The sequence below is a fragment of the Phaethon aethereus genome (genome assembly GCF_964289735.1).
Source record: "Phaethon aethereus genome assembly, chromosome: 20".
In the NCBI taxonomy this organism is placed as follows: domain Eukaryota; kingdom Metazoa; phylum Chordata; class Aves; order Phaethontiformes; family Phaethontidae; genus Phaethon; species Phaethon aethereus.
Window position 1 is genome coordinate 1,998,599 of NC_138596.1, and position 26,403 is coordinate 2,025,001.

Consider the following 26,403-nt stretch of genomic DNA (forward strand, 5'->3'; position numbering starts at 1 on the left):
AACATGAAAGAAGATATTTCATCTAATAGAAGTATCTCATCCAATGAGATCCTATTTAATTGCAAATGAGTTAATCGGGGTTTTTTGGTCTTCTATTGCATTTTAACTGAGTATGATGAAATATATTGGACATTGAACTTTGTTAGGATTTATTGGGATTTGAGAGCAATAGCATGGTTATGGGACAAATACCATGGCCATAATGCCGTATGGTTTATGTATTTTCATCATTTTATCATGTAGGTTAGTGCACAGATGCAATACACTTGAACTGGGGAAAAAAAAAACAAACATGAAAGCTTAATTACAGTATATGTGCGTTTAGGAGAGACGCATTTGACAGTGCCTGCCGCTGTTATGTAATATAATAGGAATCTATAATGCTTTAGAAAACCTAATGTGATTTGGTTTCTCTAGCTCATGTAGAGCGCCCGTAGCGGTATCTAGATACTGGCTACCAAGCAGCAGGTGAAGAGCACGATAACTCACTTTGGGAATGAAAAATAATGGACACTGATACATAGAAAAGTGTGTTTAAAGCTCTTTAACATGTGACTGACTTAACCTTGTTGCAGTCCCAGAGAATAACAGACACGTTTTTGAAAATGCTTACACTCGGGCAGATAAAAGATTGAAGACTGGAATGAAAATTAGATGTGATCCACCAATGAGAAGAGATTTACAAAAATATGGATTCTTATATTACAGATTTTATTTCCTTTCCACGCCGGTGAACCACACATACAATGTGGAAAGGGTGATGAAGAGGGAGATAACTAATAATACCCTTTGGTTATTAAAAAAAAAAAAAAAAAAAAGAGAAAGAAAGAATTAAAGTGTACTCTTCACGTGCTTTTGTTAAGGCAGAAACCTGTGCACACTGTTCCAGAGGGATGTTTTGATCTAGGGGTAGAAGGGAAGCAATGCAAATGTACATTCTTCCATAACCTTATTGCACACGGGCTGCAGAGTGTGCTGCTTTCTGTTTTAGATGTATGGCACCATACAAGGAGTTACCGGTTGTAGTTTTTGTAGTTGTATTTCTGTCCCCTCGACAACTTTTGTACTTATAATAGCAATGCTTCCAACGTGTTGGCTGTAGAATCTGGAATACGATGTCTCTTGAATTGCATACATAATGCATACATTAATATGGATTCTTGCACGTATTTACCTTTGAAATGCCTTTTTTTTTTTCCTTCTCTTTAGGTTATGAATTCAGTGTTTAAGACTATTCTAGACTTGACATATCCAATAACCTCTATGTTTTCTGGAGCGTCTTTTAACAACAGCATCAACAACATCTTCAAAGATAAGCAGATAGAGGTAGGTTGCTTATTCGCTTTATGTATCATAAATAATGTCACTTTTCTGTTGTAGCAGAAATAGCTTTATTCCATGCTAGTATGAGATATAGGGCTGTGGGATGACTGAAAACATGTTAAAAGTGTGAATGTGATGTTGCATGAGCATAGGAAGGAGACTCTTCTTTCATTTTGGTGCATTTAGAAAGCACGAGTGGATTATTTGTAGCTACTTCTGCTCTGCTTGACAAAGGGATCCTGATGTCTCAGAGCGGAAGTTAAAATTCTGTCACTGAAGTAGAATTGCCAAGACTGTTTTATCATTATTTTTCTGCAAATGAGGTCTAAGAGGAGACCCTTAGGGCACACCAGAAGAAGGTCTTGAAGAGGGTAGCAATGGGTTTGGCTAGTTTTATTTTATTTTTGAAGCTAGAAAAGTTTTTATGAACAGCCTATTGACAACTGCAATAACATCAAAGTGTATTGTTTCCTGGTTTGGATATGGTGACCTTTCGTAATTGCTAGATGTTGTATGGTCTACCTGAGCTGGTAGCCACGTTCAGAATCCATCTATCCTCCGTCCCTCAGCAGTAGCAATTTATAAAGCGTGTTATCAGTGGTTGTCTTCCTAGATCACCAAGCTTAGAGAGTGTTTGGGTAGTCTTGCAATCTTACCTCATTTGCAAGTTTTAGCCAAATTATTCCTGTATTTGGAATCCTTGTGATGAAATATTATGTAGCAAATTAACACTATATGTACTTCAAATATATTTATTAAAAATCATCTAAAACTTTCCCTACTTAAATGCAAATATGAATGTAGAGTGATTAATCATCACGTGGCTTAAAATAGCATTTTGCTGTGCAGAGTAGATGATGCTGTGAACAAACAGGTTTTAAAGTGATAAGTCCTTCTGAGACTGGAATTATTTTTATGTTATTTGGGCAGCACCAACCATAGTCTCAGTTCTTCAATCACGCGTACCCCTTCCTGAAGCACTCCAGTTCCTATCTGTGGTTCCAGCAGTGCCTGATAGGAAAACATGGGATTGTCCAACGACTAAACCAGCTCCGCTTGACTTGCTTTGACGTAGTCGAGGAGCTGCCTTATGCAAAGCTGAGGCCTTCTGAGGCAGTGTGAAGCACAGTCTTCTCTTGGTTAACGTGGTGTGAATTGTGGATGGTACGTTGCAATGAGAGTCTGTAGGATAATGCTGAGCAGAGCTTTGAGAGGAGCGAGTGACAAAAGGGAAGAGAATCTTCTCTGAACTTAGGTGGCCCTGGCTTCCCCTGGTCTACTATCACTGCTTTTGATTTCAGCAGTCAATTTATCGTGCTTGCCTTTGAGATGCAGATTCCTTCCTTACAGTTTTTAAGAGCTGTAATTGTATGATCCATCCTAACCTTGCAGTCACAGGAAGGTTTCCAAGAGAAATCCAGTTCTGAAGCATGCAACAGCATCATCATCTTTGTGCACGTGTCATAGGCTAAACCCTTCAGTCTGTGCCTGAGGATTTCCTCACATTGGAAGACTTCCATCAGATAAACAAGGAGGAATGTTGTATGCTCTGCAAGGAAAGAGGCAGTTACCCCTTCACTGCAATCTGTTATCAGTGCAGATTAACTAGTCATGTCATTAGACAGATGGAAATTGAAAGCTGCCAAATGTAAAGGGTGACTTATAAAGTAACAGAAGCTGAACCAAAAAGCATTAAGCCTTGAATAAATGTCGTCTTAAAGTGTTATTTCAAAGTGTCTAAACTGCAAACATCCATCTTTTCTCACTAGTTGGAGTGTGTTTGGAGGGGGGTGGGTGGCAATGATTTCCAACTGGAAATACGTATTGACAAGAGTTCGTTATAGCCTTACAAACATAGGTTGTGTTTGGATGCTTGGCTACAACTGCTCCTTCCTGGGAGGATCCGTGGTGATCATAGCAGAACCTGAGAACTTCCCACCTGAGGGGCTGGGGTGGGTACTGGTCCTTGTGTCTCTATAAAAGCTTAAAATTAGGAAGCGCTGGGCCAGATCCTCCTTTTTACTGCCCGTGGCTGTGAGGTGGCACTCTGGCACTTCTCAGGCGTGCCCTCATCCCCCTTCTGCATCAGAGCCAGGGCGCAGAAGCACTTAGCTTGAACTGTTATTTCACTGACACTGAAAGGGAGGTTTCCATTTTCTCCTGAATTTGCACTCTCGCAGCCCTTGTAACGTAGGTTTCTCCTGATTCCCAGCAGTGCTGTTGTGGGGTAGCCCTGGTTACCAGCAACCCCCGGGATTGCTGCTGCAGATGTCAGCCAAAGGCACTCCACGAGAAGAGATCAGCCTGTGCAAGTTCTTCCAGGAAAGCACGCAGAAATCCAGGGCAGAGCCTGGATTTTTTTCTCAAAGAGATATTTCTCAAAAAATACAGTTACTGCCCCTCTGAAATGACCCATCCTCTGGAAGAGCACCTGGCTCTGGACTTTTTGTCCCCCATGCAGAACCACAGAGTGCTCCTGCAAGTCATCTCAGCTGGAGGTTCAGGTGTGAGGAGTCAGAAAAGACTTTTGTCAAGTCCTCTTTCAGACTTGAATAATGCTCTGTCTCCAAAGTAAATGAAACGGTATCTGAGAAATGCAGTCTTTATTATTGCGTGATAGGTCTTGGTTTAGTTTCTCGTGTGCATGTGTTTCCATGAATATGAAAGGAAGCGACAGATAGACTTCTTTACCCGTTCCCTTATTTTTGCTTAAAACGTGGTTGATGCACTGCAATCTGCAATCATCAAAATTATCTTTAGCATGGAGAGGCACCCCTAATACTCCCGTAGTCACACTTTATTCATCCGCCCTCCTATGGCATTTATACCAGATGGGTTGTAATGCTTGTGCAGCATCTGTTAGTCCTCCCCAATTCCACCATCTTTGCAGAGCTGCTTAAGAGATTAAACTCACTAGAAAAAAACCCTTCTTCTTGGCAGTTCAGAATGTTGTACTGAACATCATGGAAACTTATACCAGAAATACAGGCTGACCAGAGAGGGAGTGCTTCTCAGCTCATACTGATAGCTGGAGTCCAGACCCTTGTTTGGCTTGAGTTTAAGGCACATCAAAGCTGTGCTAGAGAAGACCCAGACACCTTGTCCCATGAACAAAGAGGCTGGCTGGGTGGGAAAGCAGGTTTACCTCTTCAGTCTTGATTCAGCATTGCACTATCAGTCGTTGTTCTCTGGGCATAAGTGCCATTTGTCCAAAAAGTTGTCCTCTGTCCCCTTTGCAGGCTATCCTTTCACTAGGCACCGCAGAGACTCTCCAGAAGTATCCTCTCTCCAACAGGCTACTATGCGGTTGGGAGGCCGCTTTCCCATTCAGTTTTTTCAGCTGGTGGGATGTGAGTACAGCCATGACTGAAACAAAAATGAGACCTTTCCCTCCCAGGCGCAGGGCGTGTTGGTTTGGTCTATCCCTGTTGAATAAACTTAGAAAGGACTTAGCTCAGCCATTCTTTTTTTTATATCATCCTCCTTCTTATGTACTATGCTCCTCACTGCCATTTTACCCTGCAGTATCTCAAGCGACCTCTAGGATCTTCCTGAAGATCTACCTTGCAGGATCCCATGTTCCTGTAGGTAATACTCCAACCCTTTTGTGTTGCCCTCTTTGACTCTAGACAGCTTTGCATCTCAGCAGTATTGCTCTGCATCTCCTGCTGAAATGACACCTAGCTTCATCTCCACGAGGTACGATTGAACATCATTTAGTTGAGAGGCCATGACTCATATTCTTCCCTCTTGTCTTGGGCCGTGGTGTCTCAGGAAGGCAAGGAAGATGCTGCCTGCTACAGTCCTAGGTTGGGGTTAGAGCGAGCTGAGTAGTTCCATGCTCATCCATGGTGAATACTTGCTCTGTGTAAGGGTAAACACCACCCTGAGTGGAAACGGTTGGGTGAAATGCAAGAATGGCCATACTGGGCAAGATCAAAGGTCGTTCTAGCTGAGTACCATGTCTCCAGGGGCGGCTGAAAGCAGCTAGATAAGAACTGAATACATAAAAGATGAGTCTTCCCTTCCCATTGTCCTCCAGCAATGAACGGCCTAGGGATCTCTTTAGATGAGAGTTACCGTCAGACCCCCACACTCCATCTGAAAGGAAAACTGATGTCAGAAAGAAGGTGAACTCCTGGTTTGAGTGATGAGGTTTCTGTGCTGCTCTGTTTGTGGGACAGTCTTCTGGAACAAGTATTTCTTGCAATTAAAAAAAGGAAATAAGGATTTTTGTCTGCCTTGGTTCTGCATGAACTGTTTACATAAGAAACAAATTTATGAACTTAAACACAGGGCTGATGGGTTTTTCTCCATCCATGCTGGTGTTTGTGCCTGCAGCTCTGTCTGTTAAGACACAGAGGGTGTTGCTTTGGTTTGTGTTGGGCATGGGTTTTATTTTAAGTGCAAGGTTATGGATTTAGTAAAGTTGAGACCTCCTCTGTTGCAGGATCTGTGGATCCCTTACTTCACTATCACAACTGACATCACCGCCTCAGCAATGAGGGTCCACACGGACGGTGAGTGTGCAGGCAGCCTTCTCCGGAGGCAGGTCGTGAATAATGATGAGAGACTTCGTGTCACCCCTTGTTCCTGGAATTTTCCTCGCCTTTAAATTTGTCTTTCCTTTTGTTTCTTCCTTCTCTGTTATTTGCTGAGCACCAAACCGTGGTTGTACACAGATAACAAGGAACAAAGCTGTTGGGAAGTAATTAAATGAGATGCTTTACTTGCTGTTTAGAGAGAAAATGGGTCCATTGACGCTATTCTGTCTCCTTAAAACATCCCATGAAGTGCAGGAGTTTTAGCCGTAAATCAGACCTAATGCAACCCAAACATTTTAAGATTCGAATTCCCCATAAGTGAAGCTTTTTTGCCAATAAAGAGCCTCCTGTGCCTGAAGCGGAGGCTGGGCTGGGTTCTCGATTATGGTCAGTCCTCTGTATTTCTCTGGTGGAAAACTGTAATGTACTTTACACTGACTGAACAGAGGAGAAAGATCCGAGCTGTCTGCTCTGCTCTCAGGATGTGGTGGCAGCCCTGTGGGACACTTGCTGTAGCTTTTGTCTATTTGGGGTAACAAGTGCAGTGACTCAGGCTTCAGTGAAGACAGTACAAGCCTACCAGGTGCCCCAGATATTTCCTTGGGCAGCTGAAGCCCTTGCTGCCACGTCTCCGGTGTTTTGTCTTTTGAGCTGGCGCAGGTAAGACTGCCCATGCCGTTAGGGCCGGGGTTACCGAACCGCTACATTATGCTGACGCCAGCTTTGATCAAGGACAACCAAGGGAGCTAAAACAAGCAGAAAAAGGATTAACCTTTCTTAGAGGTTTTGTATTCCTGTTCTGTAGCAGGTTAAGCCAGTTGAGGTCAGGAAACTCACTCCATCCAGCTGCTTGTCCCTGCAAAAGTTTAATGTAAGGATAGAAATCAGTGGGACAATGGTTATGGTTGTTTTCAGAATTCACTGAAAGGAGAGGACAGAGGTTCCCAGCTGCCACAACTGCCCGTCTTGGCTTCATCTGTGGGCTGTAATGCAAGAAGTCAGCATTTTTCTTGGGTGGAAGTTCCAACTCAACTAAAACTATCAAAAAAAAAAAAAAAAATCCCAAATCTGCCAGTACTGACCTGTGCTAAACAGCAGGAGTGCTTACGTTGTAATTAGAAATGGAACGGTTATATAGTTTCAAAAGAAAAGAAAAAAAATCAATTCCCAGTTTGCTGGAAGGAGTTGCTGTTTGAAGCACCAAGTAGTTAATTATTGAGAAGTGGGCTAACACGGCAAGTATTACTTATTTTTGGTATTTTAAAGATTTGCTTCTCAGACAAGACTCTTGGCCTTTTTGGAAATGCAGTGTCTTCCCCATTCAGCTGATGCAAATGTTAAGAGAGAAATCAGTAAATAAGAGCCTCGAAGCAGAATGTTTTACAGGAAACAGATCCAATCAATTTCTACTTGATTAAACTTTCTGTTTCTAACAGCTTAAAAGATCATAGCTTTCTTCCCCCCAGCACTGTTAACAGAAATGTCCTCAGAAGAGCTAAGATCGCCGCCATGCATTGCACTGCTTTTACAAGTGAAAACGTTTGCTTATGACAGAGCTGGGAAAACAGAATTTTTGGGCTTCTACGGCATATATTTCTCATGTTCAGCTCCTGCTAAAAGTCTGGGGTTTGTGGCTCTCTGTAGAGTATAATGGCTTTAACTGCACTTCAGTCTGCTTATTCTTTCTATCCCTTTGTCCCCAGGAGAAGCCTTTTCCTTTCCTTATCAGTGTAAGCTCAACAAAGCACTAAGGATGATCCCCGCAGTCAGGCATACGCTGAAATCTCCTTGAAGGCAATAACTATGAGGCATGGGCTTAAAACTGTGGTTTCTAAGGCCTTTGCCTGATTTTATGTCTGAAGAGCTTTCCCCACCACCACCCCAGGATTATGGTATAGAAGATAATAAATTGCTTTAATAACTTTCTAATGGTATTCTCAGGAGAACCTCTATCCCTCGATTATTTTAATGAGTGCAAAAGCCTAACCCACCTCCTCTGTGGCAGTAATTAATGCTCTTGCCGTTCCCTCCCTCTCATTCCTGCAGGCTCTCTGTGGAGGTATGTCCGTGCCAGCATGTCCCTCTCTGGGTATATGCCTCCTCTCTGTGACCCGAAGGATGGGCATCTCTTGATGGATGGAGGTTATATCAACAATCTTCCTGGTAGGTGCACAGATCAGCTGGGAAGAAGTTACTGAGAACGCAGCCCATCAAACAGCCAGAAAAACTTTGTCCTCTTTTTCTTTTTTTTCCAAAAAAAGGAAACAAGGAGAAATATTGCAGACACCTTTAATCTCATGATGGTTACCAGGAGTCATTGTTCTCAGTTTCCTAGGTGTTTGCTTTATCATGGCTTTATTAAGACTATTTTTTTGTTACGAAGTATTTCCTAATAGACATATTCTGAACATAGCATTCCAAGCTAATTTTGAATTTATTTTAGTGCTTACTGAAAGGAAATAGCAGAAATTAAACTGCAAACTTACAGTCTTATCTTTGGGTTTCTTTCCAAAAAGTATCAGTTGACTGAGAAATAATTCTGGGAAAGCAACAGCGTTAACTCTTCATTGTTCAGACTGGTCTCACCCACAGCCTGAAGGGTTCAGCTGACAGACATCGGTGTCTTGGTTAGCTGCTAGCACATGGCAGAGGTGGAATCACATGAAGTCCAAAAGAGTGATGTGGAGTTTGGGGTGTTCTGAGGACTGAACCCAGAAAGGTCTGAGGCATGTGAATTCATCTGTGTGTGTTTGGGGTGTGTTTTATCATAGAATAGATGGGGTTGGAAGGGACCTTTAAAGGTCATCTAGGGCTGTCACCGTAGTCGGAAAGCATTGGAAGGTGGGTGGCCAAGATCGACGAGAGACATGTGGTGTCATTGCAGTTTGTGACTATAATTGTGTACAAATGAAGAGGAAGGATTCTAAGCTAGAGACTCCGCGTCTGAGCAACCGAAATCATTTAGATGTTCCAGTCAAACCCAGACTATGTTTTTCCATCGGGGCTATATTTGCCTAAAACCCACAAATGGAAATAACACAAAATACACCACCCCAAATCTGCATGTGACAGTCTCTGTTTGTGTCTGTAAGCAGCGGTATGAATTGCAAACCAAAGCACCTTTTCCACCTGCACATATTGTAGAGGGCAAAGAGCACGTGTGCAGGTGACACTGGGTGGAAAACATACAATAGACTGAACGAGCTCAGGAATATAAATCCAAGTTACAGAACAGATCTGATTTAAATGTGTCTAAATTAAGCATCTAATTTGGCTCTTCAGAGCTGTGGTTTTCCTACGCATAACTATTCTGGAAACTGCAACTATCTTGGACTCTGGGGGTGTGGAAGAAATATAAATTCATTCTGTGACGTACGTGTCCTTCTCTTCCCTCCCTTGGCACTTCCCTAAATCCTTGCCCATATCCAAAGGCTGCAGCTAGCCCTCTTCTTACTGCCCTTGAAGTAGGAAGCGGTGCCTCATTTCTCTCCCACTCCCAGAAATGAATCTTTCTCTTGGATCCCAAAGCTAGGACTGAAATCCCCCCAGCCTCTCCTCGCTGTCCGGTTCCCGTGCTGCTCCTTTCCTTTACTACTTCCTACCTGCAGGGTTGGTCCCTGCTCTGCTGACTCTCCTCTTTAAGGCCACTGCCACTTGTTCTCTCTTCAGGTCCCCCAGATCTCTTGTTCTCATGAGAAATGCTGCGTGAGGTAGAATTAACGTGGGTTTAACCTAATTCGACCTAATGTGGGGTAGCCATGGACCTGAGCTTTGGTGTCCCACCTCCTCTCCCCCGCTCCCTGCCATACAGTTTTGCTGCCGCCTTCACGCTGGTTCTGGTGACAGCGTGTCCTCGGGGAGAGTCAGGTCATCCTGCCGATCTGGGGGAAAACGTACCCCTTAACTGATGTTTACAGCAGTTCAGCAACAGGAACTCTCACCCTGAGGTTACGCAGGGGCTCGGTCGGTGCGGAGCGGGCAGCGCGCTGGGATCTCTCCGTTAGAACGGAGCAAGTGGGGTGGGACCCTCCCTGGGGAAATGCTCTCTTGGCAGAGTTGCTGCAAATGTTTATATCCCAGGCTGTTCGGAGGCACTCGTGGTAGGTACGAGGCCGGGTTGCGTGCTCCCTGGCGGCATGTATATAAGCTTCGGTTGAGCAGCACCAGGGTTGCCAGCACTGGTAGCGATACGACCTTCTTTCCCATTAGCTGATGTTGCGAGGTCCATGGGCGCAAAGGTGGTGATCGCGATCGATGTGGGGAGCCGGGATGAGACAGACCTCACCAACTACGGCGACTGCTTGTCTGGCTGGTGGCTGCTCTGGAAGAGGTGGAATCCGCTGGCCGAGAAAGTCAAGGTACTGCACACTGTGTTAAAATGGCAGCTGGTTTTACGTACAGAGATGGAGGCTTCCCCCTGTTCGTTCAGGGAGCAAGGCTGGTGACGGACCGTCTTGTTTCTGTGGTTTGAGCTCTTACTTATGGACAAAACAAGCTGGGTAGTGCCCTGACACCAAAGGAAAGGCAGTGAGTTGTAGAGCCCCAGTCTGGGAAGGGGATGGTAGAATTGTTAGACCAATTAACCCTTTTCTTAGAGGTGCAGTAAGTTTTAATAAAGTCAGAATTTGTGAATTTTACCAATAAAAGTAATTCAGTATTTCTATCCTATATGTTGATTTAGGGAGATTTTAGCACTAGGCAGTAATTAACATTACGACTGTCGATAAACACTGGGTTTCAGAGTATGATTGTTTTTTTCTTCTTGTTGCATGCAGTCAGGCCAACTCTGTTACTTATTCTTCTTTATTTCCTAAATTATCTGGCCCTGCAGCTGTCCCCCAAGTCAATGCTGTTTAATCTTCTTCCCTCCCAACTACAGTTAACACATTCCCCTGTTGGAATTGGAAGTAAAATACTTCATTGTGTTTCCCAAAGTTACAGAAAATGCTGCCAGCTGTGGGTGCCACTCCGTAATCTGAAGTTTATCCTCTGTGATAACTCCCTTCCCTGAAAAGGTCTCACCTCCCTGAGAAATGGCCTTCTGGAGTTGATGCAGCTGTGCCTTGGCTGAGTTGTGCCGGGCTGTGCCTTGGCAGAGTTGACCATTCTGCTTCCAGCATGTAGTGAGAGTGTTTGGTGGGGGAAAATGCGAGACCCTGACTCTTCTCAGTAGTGCCCAAATGGCAACAGGCACAGATGAAAACATGGGGTTCCTTCTGAACACCATAAAACGCTTTTTTACTGGGGGTGGTGAAACACCAACCAGAGTGTAGAGTCACCATCAGTGGAGATGCTCAAAACTGAGCTGGACATAGTCTTGGACAACCTGCCCCAGCTGCCTGTGCTTGAACCAGGAGGGTTGGACTAGATGATCGCAAGAGGTAACTTCCAACCTCAACCATTCTGTGAAATCTCTGCCCTGGTACCATAGAGATCATCACCGATTTCTGCCGTGAAGGATCACTGTTCCCCTCTTTACCTCAGCACAGATCTCTCTCCTAAGGTACCATTATATATCCTGGAATGAAAGACTCTGTTCACCTTGAACTACAGAAATATGTTTGAAGGCAATTCCCTTTCTGCTGTAGATTATGGAGACTCATCGGCTAGCTGTCCACACTGCCTGGGAAACAGACGGAGGTGCTGATGTGTGAAGGCTTCAGCAGGCTTCTGTGTGCTCTTGGGGGGAAAAAAAAAGATAGATAACTTGCTTTTTCTCCATGATGAAAACAAAATATATTCTGAAACGAAATTTCTGAATTAATCATGATTGGTGTGTCTGGCCTCGTTGGCAGGTGCTGAATATGGCAGAGATCCAGACGCGGCTTGCATACGTGTGCTGTGTGCGGCAGCTGGAGATGGTGAAGAACAGCGATTACTGCGAGTATATCCGGCCGCCCATTGACCGATACGAAACCCTGGACTTTGGGAAATTCGATGAGATCTGTGTAAGTGTTTCCTGGGGAAGGCAGTTCTCCCGTATTGCCCTTCCACAGAAATCTGCTGGTTGGTGGTGCTAATTAGTGCCTAAACTGTTGGAGAGTAAGAGATGTCAGTTGGCACAGAGTGAATAATTGACATTAAATAATGCTGTGGAATGATATCACGACTGTGAGATTGGATTAACAGCGGAAATCGAGTTAGTAATCTTTATTGTATAATGACCTGTGAATGGATCAGTTGCCTCGCTCTGTTTCATGACAGTTCTTGCTCAGCTGCTTGGTAAAAACTCTTGGGTGTCTCAGCTGCTTTGGGTAGTTGGGGTTTGTCAAATGGTGTAATTTCTTTCCCTTCATTATGTAGCTTGTTGTCATATGAAAGATTTGAAGAAGCAGTCTGTAGGGGAGGCTGTGAATCACTGAAATGCTAAAATGCCCTAAATAATAGGGCAACGTGCTAAAATACCTGGCTGGGTTAACGTTTCAACACTTCTATTAATAAAACATATCATCCACAATTCCTCTGCCCTTGATAGGGTATCAGGAAAATGGCAGCAATGTCAGTGGAAGGACGTTGTAAAAAGGGTAGTACCTTGTCACGAAAGGGTAGTACTGTGTCTCTGGGACTTAGTTTTGTTTATGTATCAGAAACCAGCATGGGAAGAACTGACGCCAGATGTGCAGCTGAATTGTCTTAGTGATATAACAAAAAAGTCCCTGCCCAGGTTGAGGTAACGATAGCAGTTCTGGCTCATTGCCTCTTGTCAAGGAAGTTTTTTTACTATCTCTTTCCATTCTTTGCCTGCTTCAGCCATGCAAGCATCTTCCATGTTCATAGCTTTGCTCTTCTCCTAGGCTGGGGGGAAAAAAACCCACCACCAATTTTTCTCTCAGTCTATCTCCTTTATAGCTGTAGTGAGAACCTACAATACTCATTAGGCTGCAGGTTGATTTCACTAATACTGTCTTATAAATGCCAAACAAAACCAGTAATACAATTAACCTTGCAGATTGGTGTTTGAGAGAGTCCTTAGGACAGCAGCTATTCCAAACCACCAGCTGATTTCCCCAATATAAATATTTTCTCAAGGATATTTGGTGTCTCATAGCTCCTGGGCAAACAGTGCTGTCTGCCAATGGCGGATCTGCGACTTTGCTGATAAATAGTCATCTTTGCTAGATGGAGTGCCCTGGCCATTTTGAAAACCTTGATGGACTGGTAGTTCATCACAGTAACAGATAGTAAGCTGGCAAGTCATTGTTCGTCTCTGCCTAATTTGCTGTCATTAAAGAGATTTAAAGACACCAGGCAAATTTTTCTCAGTGGAATAAAACTTGAGAAAAGTCCTGTTTCTCAAAGATGTCACTTTCTGTGAGCAAGTTCTTGGCATGAGACGCTGCAGGTATTGAGGGGCAGGATTTTCACTCCCTGCAGTGTAGCTAAAGAACTTTTGTCCACAGGGAAGCTTTACACTGTGCTGACCTTAAAGGAAAGGGCATCCTAGGCATTCCTTTACCGTTGCAGCCTGTGAAGTAGTGGGGTCTTTTTATTTCAACTGTGTACCTGGATTTTACTGAAAATAGAAATGGGCATCATATAACCATTCAGCACATTCGAAAGTACAAAAATCCTCCCTTCTTGTGAAAACCCCTCTTCTGTGTCAGCCTTGAGCACTAAGTGGGCTGCACGTCATTTCCCGAAGCTTCAGGTTCTCGCAGTTATTTTGGATCAACCTGACCCAGCCAGTTGTAGATCTGTCAAGTCCCTTTTCCTCCTGAGTAATCGCATCCACCCTGGGCTGAGAAGCTGCAATAGATTATGAGAGGTGAATTCCAGCCTGAGTGCCTCCTGTGCTTTGAACCCTGGTCCAAAAACCAGAGGAGAGAGAATACCAGCTCATCCAGGGCTGCTTCCAGCACGCGGAATTGCCAAGCAAGCCCGAAGTTTAGTGCGTGCTGCCAGCGCAGGAGCTGGAAATAGGATCCAGGACTCCCGACATCTGTTGCCCTGTCCTTTTGATTTGATTTTTCAACACCATTTCTACTGTCTTGTTAGAAAAAGAGTAAAACTTGGAGCATTCGGTTTGTTTTTTCCAGTTGTTTCCATGCTAAGGACATGGGGCCATGTTGTTATTCCAAGTGCAAATTTCTTTATGCTTTTAAATTAGAGGAACGTGGAGTTTGTGGGTTTGGTGTTGTCCATGGGCCAGCAAACTAAGGCTTTCATGTTCGGCGCTGTCTGGCTTAACTCATTGCAAGAGATTTTGGAAGCGGGTGCCCTACGGTAACTTTTCTTTGCTAGACTTGAGCCAAGGGGGGGAAAGGCACAAATTAGTTAATACTCTCTTCCACAGAAAGAACCAGTACTGGAAAGGCATATACATGTGCCCTAAGCTTCTCTTTATATGGCATTATTCCGTGAACAGCCTGCTTGAAGCCACTGCTGTAAAAATAGTTGTGTCAGGTGGCACTTTTCATCGCAAGCTGGGGGGTCAAAGGCCAGGTTAGCGTTTGGACTTAAAATAGCACCTTGTTTGCTTAATCGTTCCCCTAATTCTTAGGCTGACCAGCTTATCTAGCTGAGGCTGGAAGGTAGTAAAAGTACATTCTGGCTTTGGGGTAGACCTTTGGATTTCCTACTAATTTGCAGATGATGGGACATAATGGTTTTTATAATTATTAATTACTTTTTCCCCCAACTCTCTCCTTTTTTTTTTTTTTTTTTCTTCTTTCCCCAGGAAGTGGGATATCAGCACGGGAAAACTGTATTTAACGTTTGGTGCAGGAGTGGAGTTCTTGACAAGATGCTGAGAGACAGGCAAGAGACCTGCAAATCCAAAACTGATGTAAGTGTTCGGTTTAAATGCACTGTTATGCAAGAGCTACTTGATGCACGCCAGATTGCGTACTGCCCAGAAACTGCTCGGGGGTGTGAAGGAGAATGATCGATTGCCTCAAGTCCTTGTCGTGAGCATGCCAGTATTAGTTAATGCTGTATTTTAGGCAAGGAAAGGTATGATGAGTTTTTCAGAAACTTCTTTCCTGGAGCCATAGCTTGGAAGAATGAGGTCCTGCACTTTGATCATCAGGTACAGGTGTGGCCAAAGTGGGCCACAGCCCGAGCCCTGATCCCTGATTCCTGCCTGTCCATCCCTCCTGCGTGCCCATGCAGAGATCCATCCATTTCCTCTGCAAGTACGATGGGGTCTCCGAAACCCCAGGAACCGATGTAGCGCTCTGTAGGGTGGCTGTCCTGTTCCCGTTTCATTCCAACACGTTATCGATACCGTGTTTGCAACCTGGAATCGTTCTCCAAGGCAGGATGCTCACCAGTAACCAGCACTTTCCGAGACGCGTAGCTGATGTGTACGTGTTTACACACCCACCTTTCTCTTCGCCTTCCCTGCCTGCATCAGTGGTCTTGAGGGCACTAAATGCTGCTGGCTGAGCTGCCCTCTGCGCCGAGCGCTGGAGTGGGGGCTGTGACTCTGCCCCGCAGGTCCTGAGAGAGCGGATGGTCGTGGTTTCAGGTGAGGGGTCCCATTTGTACCCATCGCTTGAATGCGCGCGTGGACTGCCTCATTGAGTAATGCTGGGTAGGCACAAGTAACCTTTTAAGAATTACTTTTCATTTATTCTTGTGCCACAAACTCTAAGTGGTGCCTGGATATTGTTCTTGCTGCTAGAAACTGGTCTGCCAGGGCAGTGGCTCTCTGCCACCAGCTGCCCGGTGCTGAGGGGTGAGGACGTGAATCGGGATCGCTGGCATTCATCTCGGCCATTGCTGCCTTTCAGGATGTGACTCAAATAGCTCTCAGATGCTTCCAGAAAACCTGAATTAAACCCTTGCTGGAGTTGTGTTTTTAGCCAAGAGTTAAAATCCCTGCAAATCCATAGATTTCTTGCTTTGTTGCTTTTCCTCCTCACTCCTCTGATAGAAAAAGCATTTCACAGCGCAGTCATCGAGGTCATTGAGTCATTGAAGCTTGCAGCGCTGTCGAGGTACTAGGTTTCACTCACCTTCTTCTGCCTGCCTCAGCACATCCGAGCAGTTCATGTACAGTTTGGTAAATGCCTGATTATGGTAAATCTACAGGCTACATAGTGTTGCTGTGTGGTTACAGTCCCGTTAAGATTCCTACTTAAAAGTAGGATAAAATTCTCCTGGTTTTACAGTCTAAGGATTGAGGTCAGCTTCTAGAGTTGGTTCATAACTCAGTGGACTGACTGAATTTCTTGGTGGGGAAGTTTCAGTTGTTTTTAAGAAACAGTTATCACCTTTTTGAGGACTTGGGTACAATATTATAATCTATTGGCTTATTATCTTTACCCTCCTTTGAATTCCCCTGATTTAAAACCCAAGTGCTACAAGAGGCTTCATGTTTTACCCAATAATTCATCTTTATTGTCTTTTAGAGATAGGGAAATGAGCAGTAATATTTTAAGTGATTGCCAAAATGTATCATAACTGTAGTGAGCCTCACTAAAGGAAGGCAGTAGCGGTGAAAAATGACGTTGAGGATTTGCAGCTCTTCCAGAGATCAGTGGTAGGGCACTTGCGCTAGCAGGGAGATGGCGTGAGCAAGGGGAGAGGAAGGGCGGTACTTGCAGGGATGGGCATTAGCCCAGCAACGCGGGGTGGATGATGCCCACACCTGAGCTAGTTGCCCTAGACCCCTCTTTGTCACCGGAGAGAAATGAACCTCTGTAGGGTGTGAATCACTTGATGAAATGGAGATGTCTCCACTGGGATAAGATGAATGGCACCCTCGGCTCCAGCCGTGTGAAGGGAGCCAAGGGGGACCAGCGCTGATGACTTCCTATCGTCAGCCAAATCCCCCCCAAGCTGCCTGGCAGGGTGAGTGGCTTTGGGAGGAGCACAGAGGGACTGAGCTTTATGGGAAACAGCTGGTGATCTGAGGAGCCCCAAAACCCATCGGCTTGTTCTTACTGGGAAGATGACCCGGACTAGGAGATACATTGGTCTACGCTGCAGAAGACGAGTCCCCATTCTGCCTCTGACGCCTTGTGTTCAGACTAGTTATAAGCTGGTACATGTTTGTTTTATGTGTATTAATAGATACAAGGAGATGCCAAGGGAGGGAACATTGTGTGTGTCTCAGAAATGGTTTTATGTCCTATTTCATCCTCCAACTTTTATCACCAACTGGTGATAAGCTCAAACATATTCACTGATGTAATAAATGCTTCTTTTAAAGAAGACTTCTTTTAAAATTGCCCATTATATAGGCTACAGTAATTCAGACTAATATTTCAGTTAAATCACGATATAATAGCTGTGCATCAAGCAGCATGTTGAACATTTACCACAATCTACCATGGTTTTTATGGCCCTTCAGCTGTCCTGGAGATCAAATATGTCACGTACCCATTGTAGACATAGGCTGTCATTGCATTTCTGTGTATGCATTTGGTAACGAGGCAGAAAGTGCTGATTGCTGAGGTGCCAAGAGTATGAAAGCAATGGGTTCAGGAGAGTGACTTAAACTGCCGGGGTTACCGAGCAGGAACCATCAGCTTTGTGCGTTCCCCCAAATTTGATGCTAAGGCTCAGTTCCAGGCTGTACTTCCAAGGATCTCGGAGATCATCTGCTCTTCCTTTGAAAACTCTGGAGTCCAGTAAAAACCAAGATTTTTTTTCATGTGACTTTTGTTTCAGTAAATTTACTTCTACAAAACAACAAGTATTGCAGGCTCCCACTGGGATGTTTGTCTTTTTTTCTTAGTCCATTAGAGTCACTTAAATCCTTTAGTTCTGTTATCTTCCAGGGATAACAGCTGATATTTTAAACTTGCCTTTCTTTAGTGAAGGTTTTGATGCTCTATATGTTTTAGTTCTTCAGCTGTTTCTGGAGTGTTCAACACCTGAGAGCTGAGCACCATTTCTTATCATCTTGTTTCCATGTCGTAAGCATTGAATTTTTACTTACAACTCCAGGTACTTAATCATTTAGATACTTTTCCTTTCTTTTCATCATTCAGTCACTGTTTATCTTGTCTCAAAAATGCAAATACTGAAGACAGAAACAACAGGAACCTTGCATAAACTTCACTTGAACAACCCTTACCCCTCCTCAGCGCAGAATAATGCAATACCATTAGTTGGATTTCCTCAGGGAAGTTTTGTCTGCTGAAGTGTTATTCATAGTCAAAGCTAAATATAATCTATCAGACTACAATAGTAACTGTCTTTCTCCTCTAATTTATTTAATAAAGATTGTGCCGAAGAGAATACTTTCCTCCTTGGAAAAAAAAATATATCAGCAGAAAGGTTTTGGAGTAGGTTTCAAAGGAATCTGAGACTCTTCCTTGCCTTGTGTTAACTGATGGGAGTGTGGTTTTGTCCTTAGAAGTAGGAAGAGGAATTGTTTACATTCCTGTTCGCAAAGCGTCGGAGGGAGCGTGGGAAGATGCCCGGTTTCCCACAAGCGGCACTCCAGTCTTAGCGCGAAGACTTTGGGGTGCAGCTGCCTCAGCACGCGTCCTCTAACAGGCGGGACCCCGCACGTCAGCGGCCGTAACACGCTCCCGCGGATACGGTCGCGCTCACGATTGCCTTCATGCTCATCTGTCCTCGCAACTCGGCTGCGGGCGCACGTGAGCTGGTGGTGGTTTTCCTGACGCACCTTTTGGCGACGGTCGCTGCAGGATTTTGCTCAACTGTTCACACAGTGCCCGGGACCCTCCAAAGCCGGTCCCTGCCTGCTCCGTGCCCCCGGGGGCAGCCTGGCGCGTCTGCCCGAGTGCTGGGTGCAGCCGCTTTGCCCGCTTAGCACGAGTCCACGTTTTTAGAGTAGCGGCGATTGCCTCGAACGTTGCTGTGTCTGCGTGATGGTCAGGGCTTGCACATATCCCTCGCTTAGTCATATGGCGCAAAATGAAGACGTAGATGGTTTTTTCCCTGTCCTGGGGAACAGCCTTCTGTATACACTTCACTGGGAGCATTCAGGTCAGATGTTCAAAATGAGACCGGACTGACTCACCCTTCTTGATGGTTCCTTAATGTTCAAACTGAGCTGCTGAGCTTCCTGACTTCTGTATATTTTAAAGTGTGTGTCCTAAGCTACTGCTGTTTCATTTCGTACAGGTATTTTTTAATTCCCTCTGGGCTTTTCTCTGTCCACTGCTCCCCACCAGCTGTTTGTCCTGGATCCGCGCCTTGCGTTAGCTGTACTAAATTACATCAAAAGTTAGTTACGGATTAAAGGTCAAGTGCGAGCAATCTGCTGCAGCTGTAATGGGCTTCTGCTGTGACCCCCACGGGGGCTGTATGATTCATAGTATCAGTGCTCTTTCCAGAAGAGCAAAGAATTGCTCATAAAAACCCCGTGTTAGGAAACTGCCCTGTCTGGAAGTACGTGGGCAGGTCTGGGCGTTTAGAAAGACGGCTGTCGCAGCCGTTCCCGGCAGCCCAGTGCCGATAACATGGCCCCCGCCAGCTCTTCCCCATCTCTCTCCTCTGGGGTTGCTATTGTACTAACTAAAATCACTGGTTTTAAAACAAGGTGAGGGGTGTTCAAGGCTTCCATCTGGTGACCTTGTGCCTGGGCCCTGAGGAGGAAGGTAGGGCTGCTCACGGCGTGGCGTGCAGGAAGACCAAAGCGGTTCTCAAATGCCAAAGTTTGGGGTTTATTAGACAAGAAACTGGAGCAGGCAACTTCTCAAAATAGAGAACGCTTAACCCACTGCTTGGGTGAGACAGAGTAAAAATAGAAAGGATTTATTGAAAAGGGGAGAGGAATTACAGCGGGAAATATTTCTCCTTGCAGGCAGACCACCTACCTCAGGCTCTTGCCCGCTGCGGCACTTCCAGCTCCACGGCTTGCCAGGGTCCCCGGGCAGGTGCTGGTCACCCCGGTGCCTGGGCTGCTGCCCGCCTGTCGGTGCAGCCTCCCATGGCGTCGCTCTGCAGGCTCGGGGCTGGACCGCGTGCCATGTCCCACCTGGGCACTGGGGCTCCTGCTCCTCCCAAGGGAAGGCAGAAGCTCCCTGGGGGCTGTACCTGGCCCAGCCGGTGCCTCTTATAAGGAAACAGTGATGGAGAACAAACGAGTAAAATAAGCACCATCTGTCACAGAGCCCAGACCCTCCGGTTCTTGCCTTTGTGGTCTTTTCTATAGACTGCTAAATTTTTAACAAGGCTTCTTGCTGCATGGATGGAGAAGGAGCCATTAGAGGTTGTCCCACTGTTTGCACTTGGGAATCCCGTCTCTGCCACCAGACCTGCATCAGGAGAGTTGTGAATTACTCACCGATGAGTAATGGCTTTTGAGGGGGCAGTCGTGGAGGATTTGTGTCAGGAGCTTTCTGTCTGTTCAATATTATTAGTTATATGATAAAAATGTTTGGAATTTTGTGTATACTTGCTAACATACCTAAACGTAATGCTGTGTTTCAGAACGTGACCTGTCCCACCACCTCTTTTACGGACCTGGCAGAAATCGTGTCCAGGATCGAGCCCGTGAAAGTACCCGTGGCAGACGGTGAGTGGGGTCATCCGGCCAGCGCTGCGGAAGCGTTGGGAAGGGCAGCGTGGCAGGGACGGCTGCTCGCTCCTCCTGCGTGCCTCGCCTAACTGCTTGCTTTTAACAGCCCATGCTGTCAATTGTGGCAGTTCAGGGCTGGCTGCCGGCTCCAGCGTCTGCTGAGCAAAGCCGGCAGTGGCAGGTTGTGTCCCCTTGCTTCATGCAGAGCTTCTGCCTGCAAGTGTGCCCAGGCTTGCCCCCGACCAGCCCCTCCACGTGTCCCCTCCTCCGGGGCTTTTTCCCATGGTGAGACGTCCGCTGCCAGCCCCTTCCCGGTGTGGTCCGGCGTGGTTTCCTGGTTGGAGCCACTCCTGCGAAGACAGGCTTTCATTCCCTTTGTGCTGTCCCATGTCCTTGCGATGGCTTCGCTCTTTGGTCCACGTCCTTTTGAGATGGGAGGAGGCTGATTTAAAGCTTTGACTGAAGGAATTTTTCCTTCTTGTTGTGAGTAGGATCTGGAGTGACTCACTGGCTCCATTGCCTTTCGTACGCTCCCGACTCAGGGAGCACTAGCGAACCAAAGAGGAACAGGTAACAGCTCCCGCATCTTTACACAAAGGCACTCGAGTGCCTTGTGCCTCAGCCATGCCCTGCGCAGCCGTTCCCGGGTAAAGGCCGTTTACCAAAAAGGGTCAGAGCTTTGCAGGCCTGAAATCTCCGAGCGTTTCACCAGTGCTAGAGCTCTTCATAAACAGTCTCTCCCCCTCCTCCCGATTTCTTGTTCTTGCAGAGGGAAATCTAAAGTTAGCAGTCCTCCCATCTGTGACTGTTTGTAGAGATGTCCCTGTGGTAATTTGAAATGCTAATTGCAATCATATGCCTTATGAAGAAAATATTAATCAAATGTGGTTGAAACAGCTGTTGTGAGTAACAACGAAGAGTTCATGTAATACGGTTATTTAAGGCATAGGCATTACGACCTGCTAAGATTTAACCTGTGTACTGGGACGGATCTTCCTCCTTTTTCTATAGTTTCTGGTTATTTGCCCCCATTAGGAAGACTTGCTGTCTGCTGGACGAGGCCACCAGCACGAGCGTAACAAAGGGACACGTCTTTCAGAAAGTAGATGTGGCAGATCCTGGGCTAAGGAGGGGCTCCCTGGGTCGGGGTGGGCAAGTGCCGCGTGCTCCTCGCGGATGGTGAAAGCTGCTGGTTGCAGAGACTCCAGAGGAGGGGAGAGGATGGCAGGGGAGAGTTGTGCATGTGGGCGCCGTGTCTTGATGGACCTTTTTATCTTCATGTTGCGGGTGACTCCATGCGCTGCCTGCAGGGACCTTGCCCATTTTTCGGTGGGCAGTGGCGGTAAAGGCGTTGCTCTCAACGTGGCATCACCTTAGTGCCTCCGGGATGGCATGGCTTTTGCTAAAGAGGTATCCAGAGCTATCCGGGGAAGCAGTCTGTACTGAGGTGAGCTCAGGTGGAGGGTGGGTGCTCCCCGGCAGTGGCCTTGCGGCTGTCAGGCGGTTCCTTGTACGTGCTGGTGAGCCTTTGGGTTTGTCTGCTAGTGATGCCGGTGAAGAAGGTCTGACTGCTTTTGTCCCTTGTAAGTGGGAAGACAGGGTGCTGCTTGGTAGCCTGGCTGTGAAATGGCACTGTCAAAGAGGCTGAAACCTTTTTTCCCCCTGGAAATCCCTTCTTGGGTGAGACCTCGGACCGCAGGGATTTGGAACAGCCCTGCCTGTCCTGACAGCATACCACAAGTCTCTGGCTGGTTGGAGAAATTAGGTCAATAATTTTGTTCTAAAGGAAGAAAATGACAGTGATCCCAGTCAATCAGAACATGAAGCCCAGGAGAAGGGGTAGTGTCTGTACAAAGGGTGCAGGGCCCTGACGGGCAGAGGTTGGTGGAGCCTCCGGGTCAGAAGCCGTATGTTCTTTGGGAGGAAAAGGGCAGCCAAGTTTCTTCTCCACTCTTGAGCAAACTGAGAACAATGATTGAGACCATTAGGGGAGGAAAAAAGAAAACGAAAAAAAAGGGGAGACTGTCCATCAGGAAGAGCTGAGTAGCGGGAAGCTGGGCGAAGCCCTGCGCTGGACCCGGGGTGCCTGTACGCTGCTGTGAGCAGGTGGGGAAGCATCTGTAGAAGTGAGAACAGAAGCTTGTTCTCGCAGCTCAGCCACTGCAGTATTTGTGGCCGTGTTTCTGTTCCGCATCCAAGCACGTCCTCAGTTGGGGTCTTCTGTCTTTGTTCGGCTCTAATTGCGTTTTACGCAGCCGTGGCCAGGGGAGCGCAGATCCCACCCTCCAAGGGGGGTCAGCCGCGCCGCTGGTCACGCTCTCACCTGGAAGGGATTTCTGAGGACCAAAGTTGTGCACACGACCTTGGGTGATCTCCCGCAGCAGGTTGCATGTCCCGTTTTTCAAAGCAGCGACGCTTTGGGCTGTCCCCACGGCCAGGTTTCACGGTGTGACCTGAGGTAGCGCTCGCTGCGCGCGATGGCTGAAGGAGATCAAATCGCGTAGCAGAGCAATTGCAGCAACAGCCGTTTGGAAAAAAAGACTTGGGAGAGAGATGTGTTAGTTGTGGTGTGAAATGTCCGGTGCTGCAATACAGCTGAAGCAGGAGGCATCCCAAAACCTCTCCAGGGACACAGTCATCGGACGCTAGGTCACCCTCTGCACCTTTGCTGCTTAAAAAGTACTTTTGTCAAGGAGCACTAATGCATTTTAGGTTGGGATTCCCTGATTTTCATCAAAGTCTGTCAGTGCTACTGAAACAGAAACCCTCTAGCCACACAGCACCGATTTTCTTCAAATGTGGTGTGTTGTCTGCAGAAATTGGGCTATAAAAGAAACGCTAAAAGCTACAGAATCACAAAGAAGATCTTTGGCATGAGAAGTGGTTGTAAGGTGCCCTTCCTGCTGTGAACGCTCTCCCCCTGCTAGCGGCAGGCTCGGGTACCTTCTCCCTGGTGTAATCTCTCCTTCCACAGCTCATTTTCGAGCTGCTGTGTTTGGGTGTTGGTGTGTCGAGCAGGGCAACGGGGCCCCGGTCCTGCTTGATGCTTCTGGGAGTTTTTGTAGTGGAAAGGAGCGGGCGCCCCTTGAGCCCCAGGCGCTCAGGCTGGAGGGGGGCAATGGAGGGCGATCGCTAGGGACAGCAGGACCACCTTCCCTTCTCCCTTCCCCTCTAGTCCTGCAGCACCCGGAGTTACTGTGTGAAGGATGTGAGAGGAGACCCTTCTCTTGTTTTTTACTCTCTGTATAAAGGCCTGTTAAATGCTGAATAGTGCTTGGAAAATCAAGGAGTTTGGGTTTGATGGTAGTCGGTCTTATTGGAGCTGTAAACTGCAAACTATTGTTTGTGCTGTCTGTTGCTGTTCAGATGAGTTTCCAGCTTCTCTGGTGTGTTTTATCAAAGATTATCAGCGGTGTTTTTAGTATAAACTAATGATAATTCTCTGATCCACAGTAAAAAAATATTAAAAAATAAAAAAAACCACCAAATGTCTTTAATCCTAATGTTCTAGCAGTTGGTTGTAGTTACCGTGTTAGAAGAAAACGCTGTGGAACAGACTGTGCTGTTGTCTTCAGCGTGGAGCAGATGCTATTGACTGTTCCCAAAAGAAATACTTAATCAAGAATCCGGTTTAAACACAAGCCACTTTCTTCACTAGTGGGCTGAAAAACAGGTATTGCTTCAGCAGCTCAAAGCAGACTTGAATTAACTCATGAAAGTGGTGGAAAAGCCAGTGTTACACAAAAATAACTTTCTGCCATTTTGCTGCCTTAACTTGCATTCTGAAAAACTTTGTGCCAGAAACTGTGCAAGAGGAAGGCGGCCGTCTGCCTCCTGCTGCGTCCCGCTGCCCGCCTTGGTTTGGCGCTTGGTTGGGATGGGGCTCCGCAGCGGCTGCTGGTGCGCTGGGTGGAGCAGAGGTTGTGGGACACGTAATTACCGTCTCGCGGCAGGAAGAGCTCACCCTGTGCCGGGAAGCCCCTGTTTACAGTGAATCTGTGACCGCTGCGTCCGGGGGAGTTTAGATTGGTAGCTCATAGGCATGTTTTCTGAAGGTGTTCTACGGGTCTTGTCTGGACTGATGGGTGGGAGACGGCAACGATTCTGTGAAGAGCGTTCACCAGGGAACATCTCCCCATTGCCAGCGTTGGTGTCCCATTGGGCTGGGCAGCAGGCGCCCACCAGAGTAACACAGTTTGCTTCTCTTGCTGTAGGCTGTTTAGATCTGGAGGGCTCTGGGATTCACATACAGGACGTGGTTTATTTTGTGATCTGGCCGGAGAGCCGGCATCTGTATTTGAGTAGTCCCAGTTCACGGAGCTGCAGAGTCGGCCAGCGGGCACTTTGCTCCGCACCAGTGCTCAACGGAGGCAGCTATCATTCCTCTTCCAGTTTTCTCTGCCTCTCTGAATGCTAGTTAAAACCAGTGTTTTTTCCCCTCTCCTCTCTTTAGATGAGTCAGACTACCAGACTGAGTACGAGGAAGAAATTCTGGACAACCAGAAGGATGATTATATCAATTTCATAAGCAACCAGGTTGAAGAAGACTCTGACTCGGTACGAACTGCCCCGGAAACAGGCAGTGCCTGTGTCGTTGCCGAGTCCTGTGTGAGTGGTGGGCGGTGGGTGTGAGGTGGAGGTGTCAGGAAGGATACTGAGAGAAGCACCTGGAAGGGACTTGCTGAGGAGGACTGCAAAATTAAGTTTGCTTTTCGTGTAGTATAGCCACTAAATGATGCATGCTCACCTTGTTCAGGTCAGTCATCTACAGCGGTGCTGTGTGTGGCAAAACCTGGCCGCACAGCTCCGTGGGTTTGCTCACAAGGTGGGTCGGGGCTGGAGAGCGTGTGGCACGAGGAGAGGCTGAGGGAGCTGCTTTCCCCAGCTCAGAGGAGAGGAGTGGAAGAGAGGATCTGCCTGCTGGGTGGTTATGGAGAGGACAGCAGCAGAGATGCACAGCAAAAAGACAAGAGGTGACAGACACAACTTGTGCTGAAGGAAATCCTCGCTGGGTACAGGGGGAAATAATTCCCAGTAAGTGTGGCTGAGAACTGCAGCGGGCTGTGCAGGGAGGGGGTGGGAACTCCATCCTTGCAGATACCTGAAAACCAAACAGATGCTCCGAAGAACCGGACCTAGCATGAGAGTTAGCCCTGCTTAGAGCAGAAAATTGTGTTACACCCTCCAGAGATCCCTTCCAACCAAAGTTGCTTGGTTCTGTGGGACTTCAGGTCCACCCTGAGGAAAACCTGCACTGAGGCCAGACTTCAGATGATGTGGCCTACAGCCTGAGAAGCAAAGCCCGGAAGGGTTGTATCCCTGCCGCTCGTACTCTGGCTAGAGTGGCCGGCAGGTTTAAAAGGCGAAGCTGCCTATTGTGTTGGACATGGGAACAGTTTCTCAGTGGGAGCATGTGAGCAGTTTGGGAAGGTGCCCGGCCTGGGTCGCTGCACGCGTGAGGATGTAAGATGGCTTCGGTGCTTTGAGTGAGGAGCGTAAAGATTCTGCTTGCTGAGCTGATGTACAGTGGGTAATGGTTGGTGGACAAAGAAGAGGTGGAGGGGAAAACGACAGATTTTATGCAGCTCAGAGAGGATGATGAAGAATGAATTTGTGCTTTTATTTTTTTTTTTTCCTCCTTCAGGATGAAGATATGCAGATACGACAGCGCAGGAGTCTCCCCAGTGTGGACAGCCAGGCAAGCAGCACGGGAGAGCCAAGCTAGCGCTCAGAAGCATCTGACCTTGCTGGCTGAGAGCTACATCCCATTCGTACTGACAGCAGCCGTATTTATTTATTAAATACTTTTAAAAAACAAAACAACACCTAGTTGAAATTAAGCAAGCTTTTGTCCTTCTCCAGACAGGGTATGGGGCATTCAGCTGCCAGCACTAAGCACAAATACCTGCATCACGCCCGAGTCCCTTTGGACCTCCCGAAAAGGGTGGCTGACGTGTGCCTTGCTCCCTCCTACAGGTGCCCGTATGGGCAGCCAGTTATTAATCACTCTGAGACTGGCAGAGGGGAAATGTGCTGGGAACATGCAGTGAAATGCTGCCTTGATTTTTGCTGCTGTATGTTCTAGTCGCT

The 26,403-nt window shown here is 46.7% G+C and overlaps 1 protein-coding gene across 1 annotated transcript in view; it reads left to right on the forward strand.

The window, feature by feature from the left end:
• Positions 1-26,338, forward strand: part of PNPLA7 (patatin like domain 7, lysophospholipase) — a 123,498-nt gene extending 97,160 nt beyond the window's left edge. The window contains exons 27-35 of the mRNA XM_082009091.1: positions 1,210-1,326; positions 5,774-5,843; positions 7,914-8,030; positions 10,077-10,225; positions 11,663-11,815; positions 14,545-14,652; positions 20,226-20,310; positions 24,767-24,870; positions 25,958-26,338. Coding sequence (XP_081865217.1) covers positions 1,210-1,326; positions 5,774-5,843; positions 7,914-8,030; positions 10,077-10,225; positions 11,663-11,815; positions 14,545-14,652; positions 20,226-20,310; positions 24,767-24,870; positions 25,958-26,038 — 984 coding nt within the window. The 3' untranslated portion in view covers positions 26,039-26,338. The remainder of the gene's footprint in view (positions 1-1,209; positions 1,327-5,773; positions 5,844-7,913; positions 8,031-10,076; positions 10,226-11,662; positions 11,816-14,544; positions 14,653-20,225; positions 20,311-24,766; positions 24,871-25,957) is intronic.
• Positions 26,339-26,403: the final 65 nt, after the last annotated feature.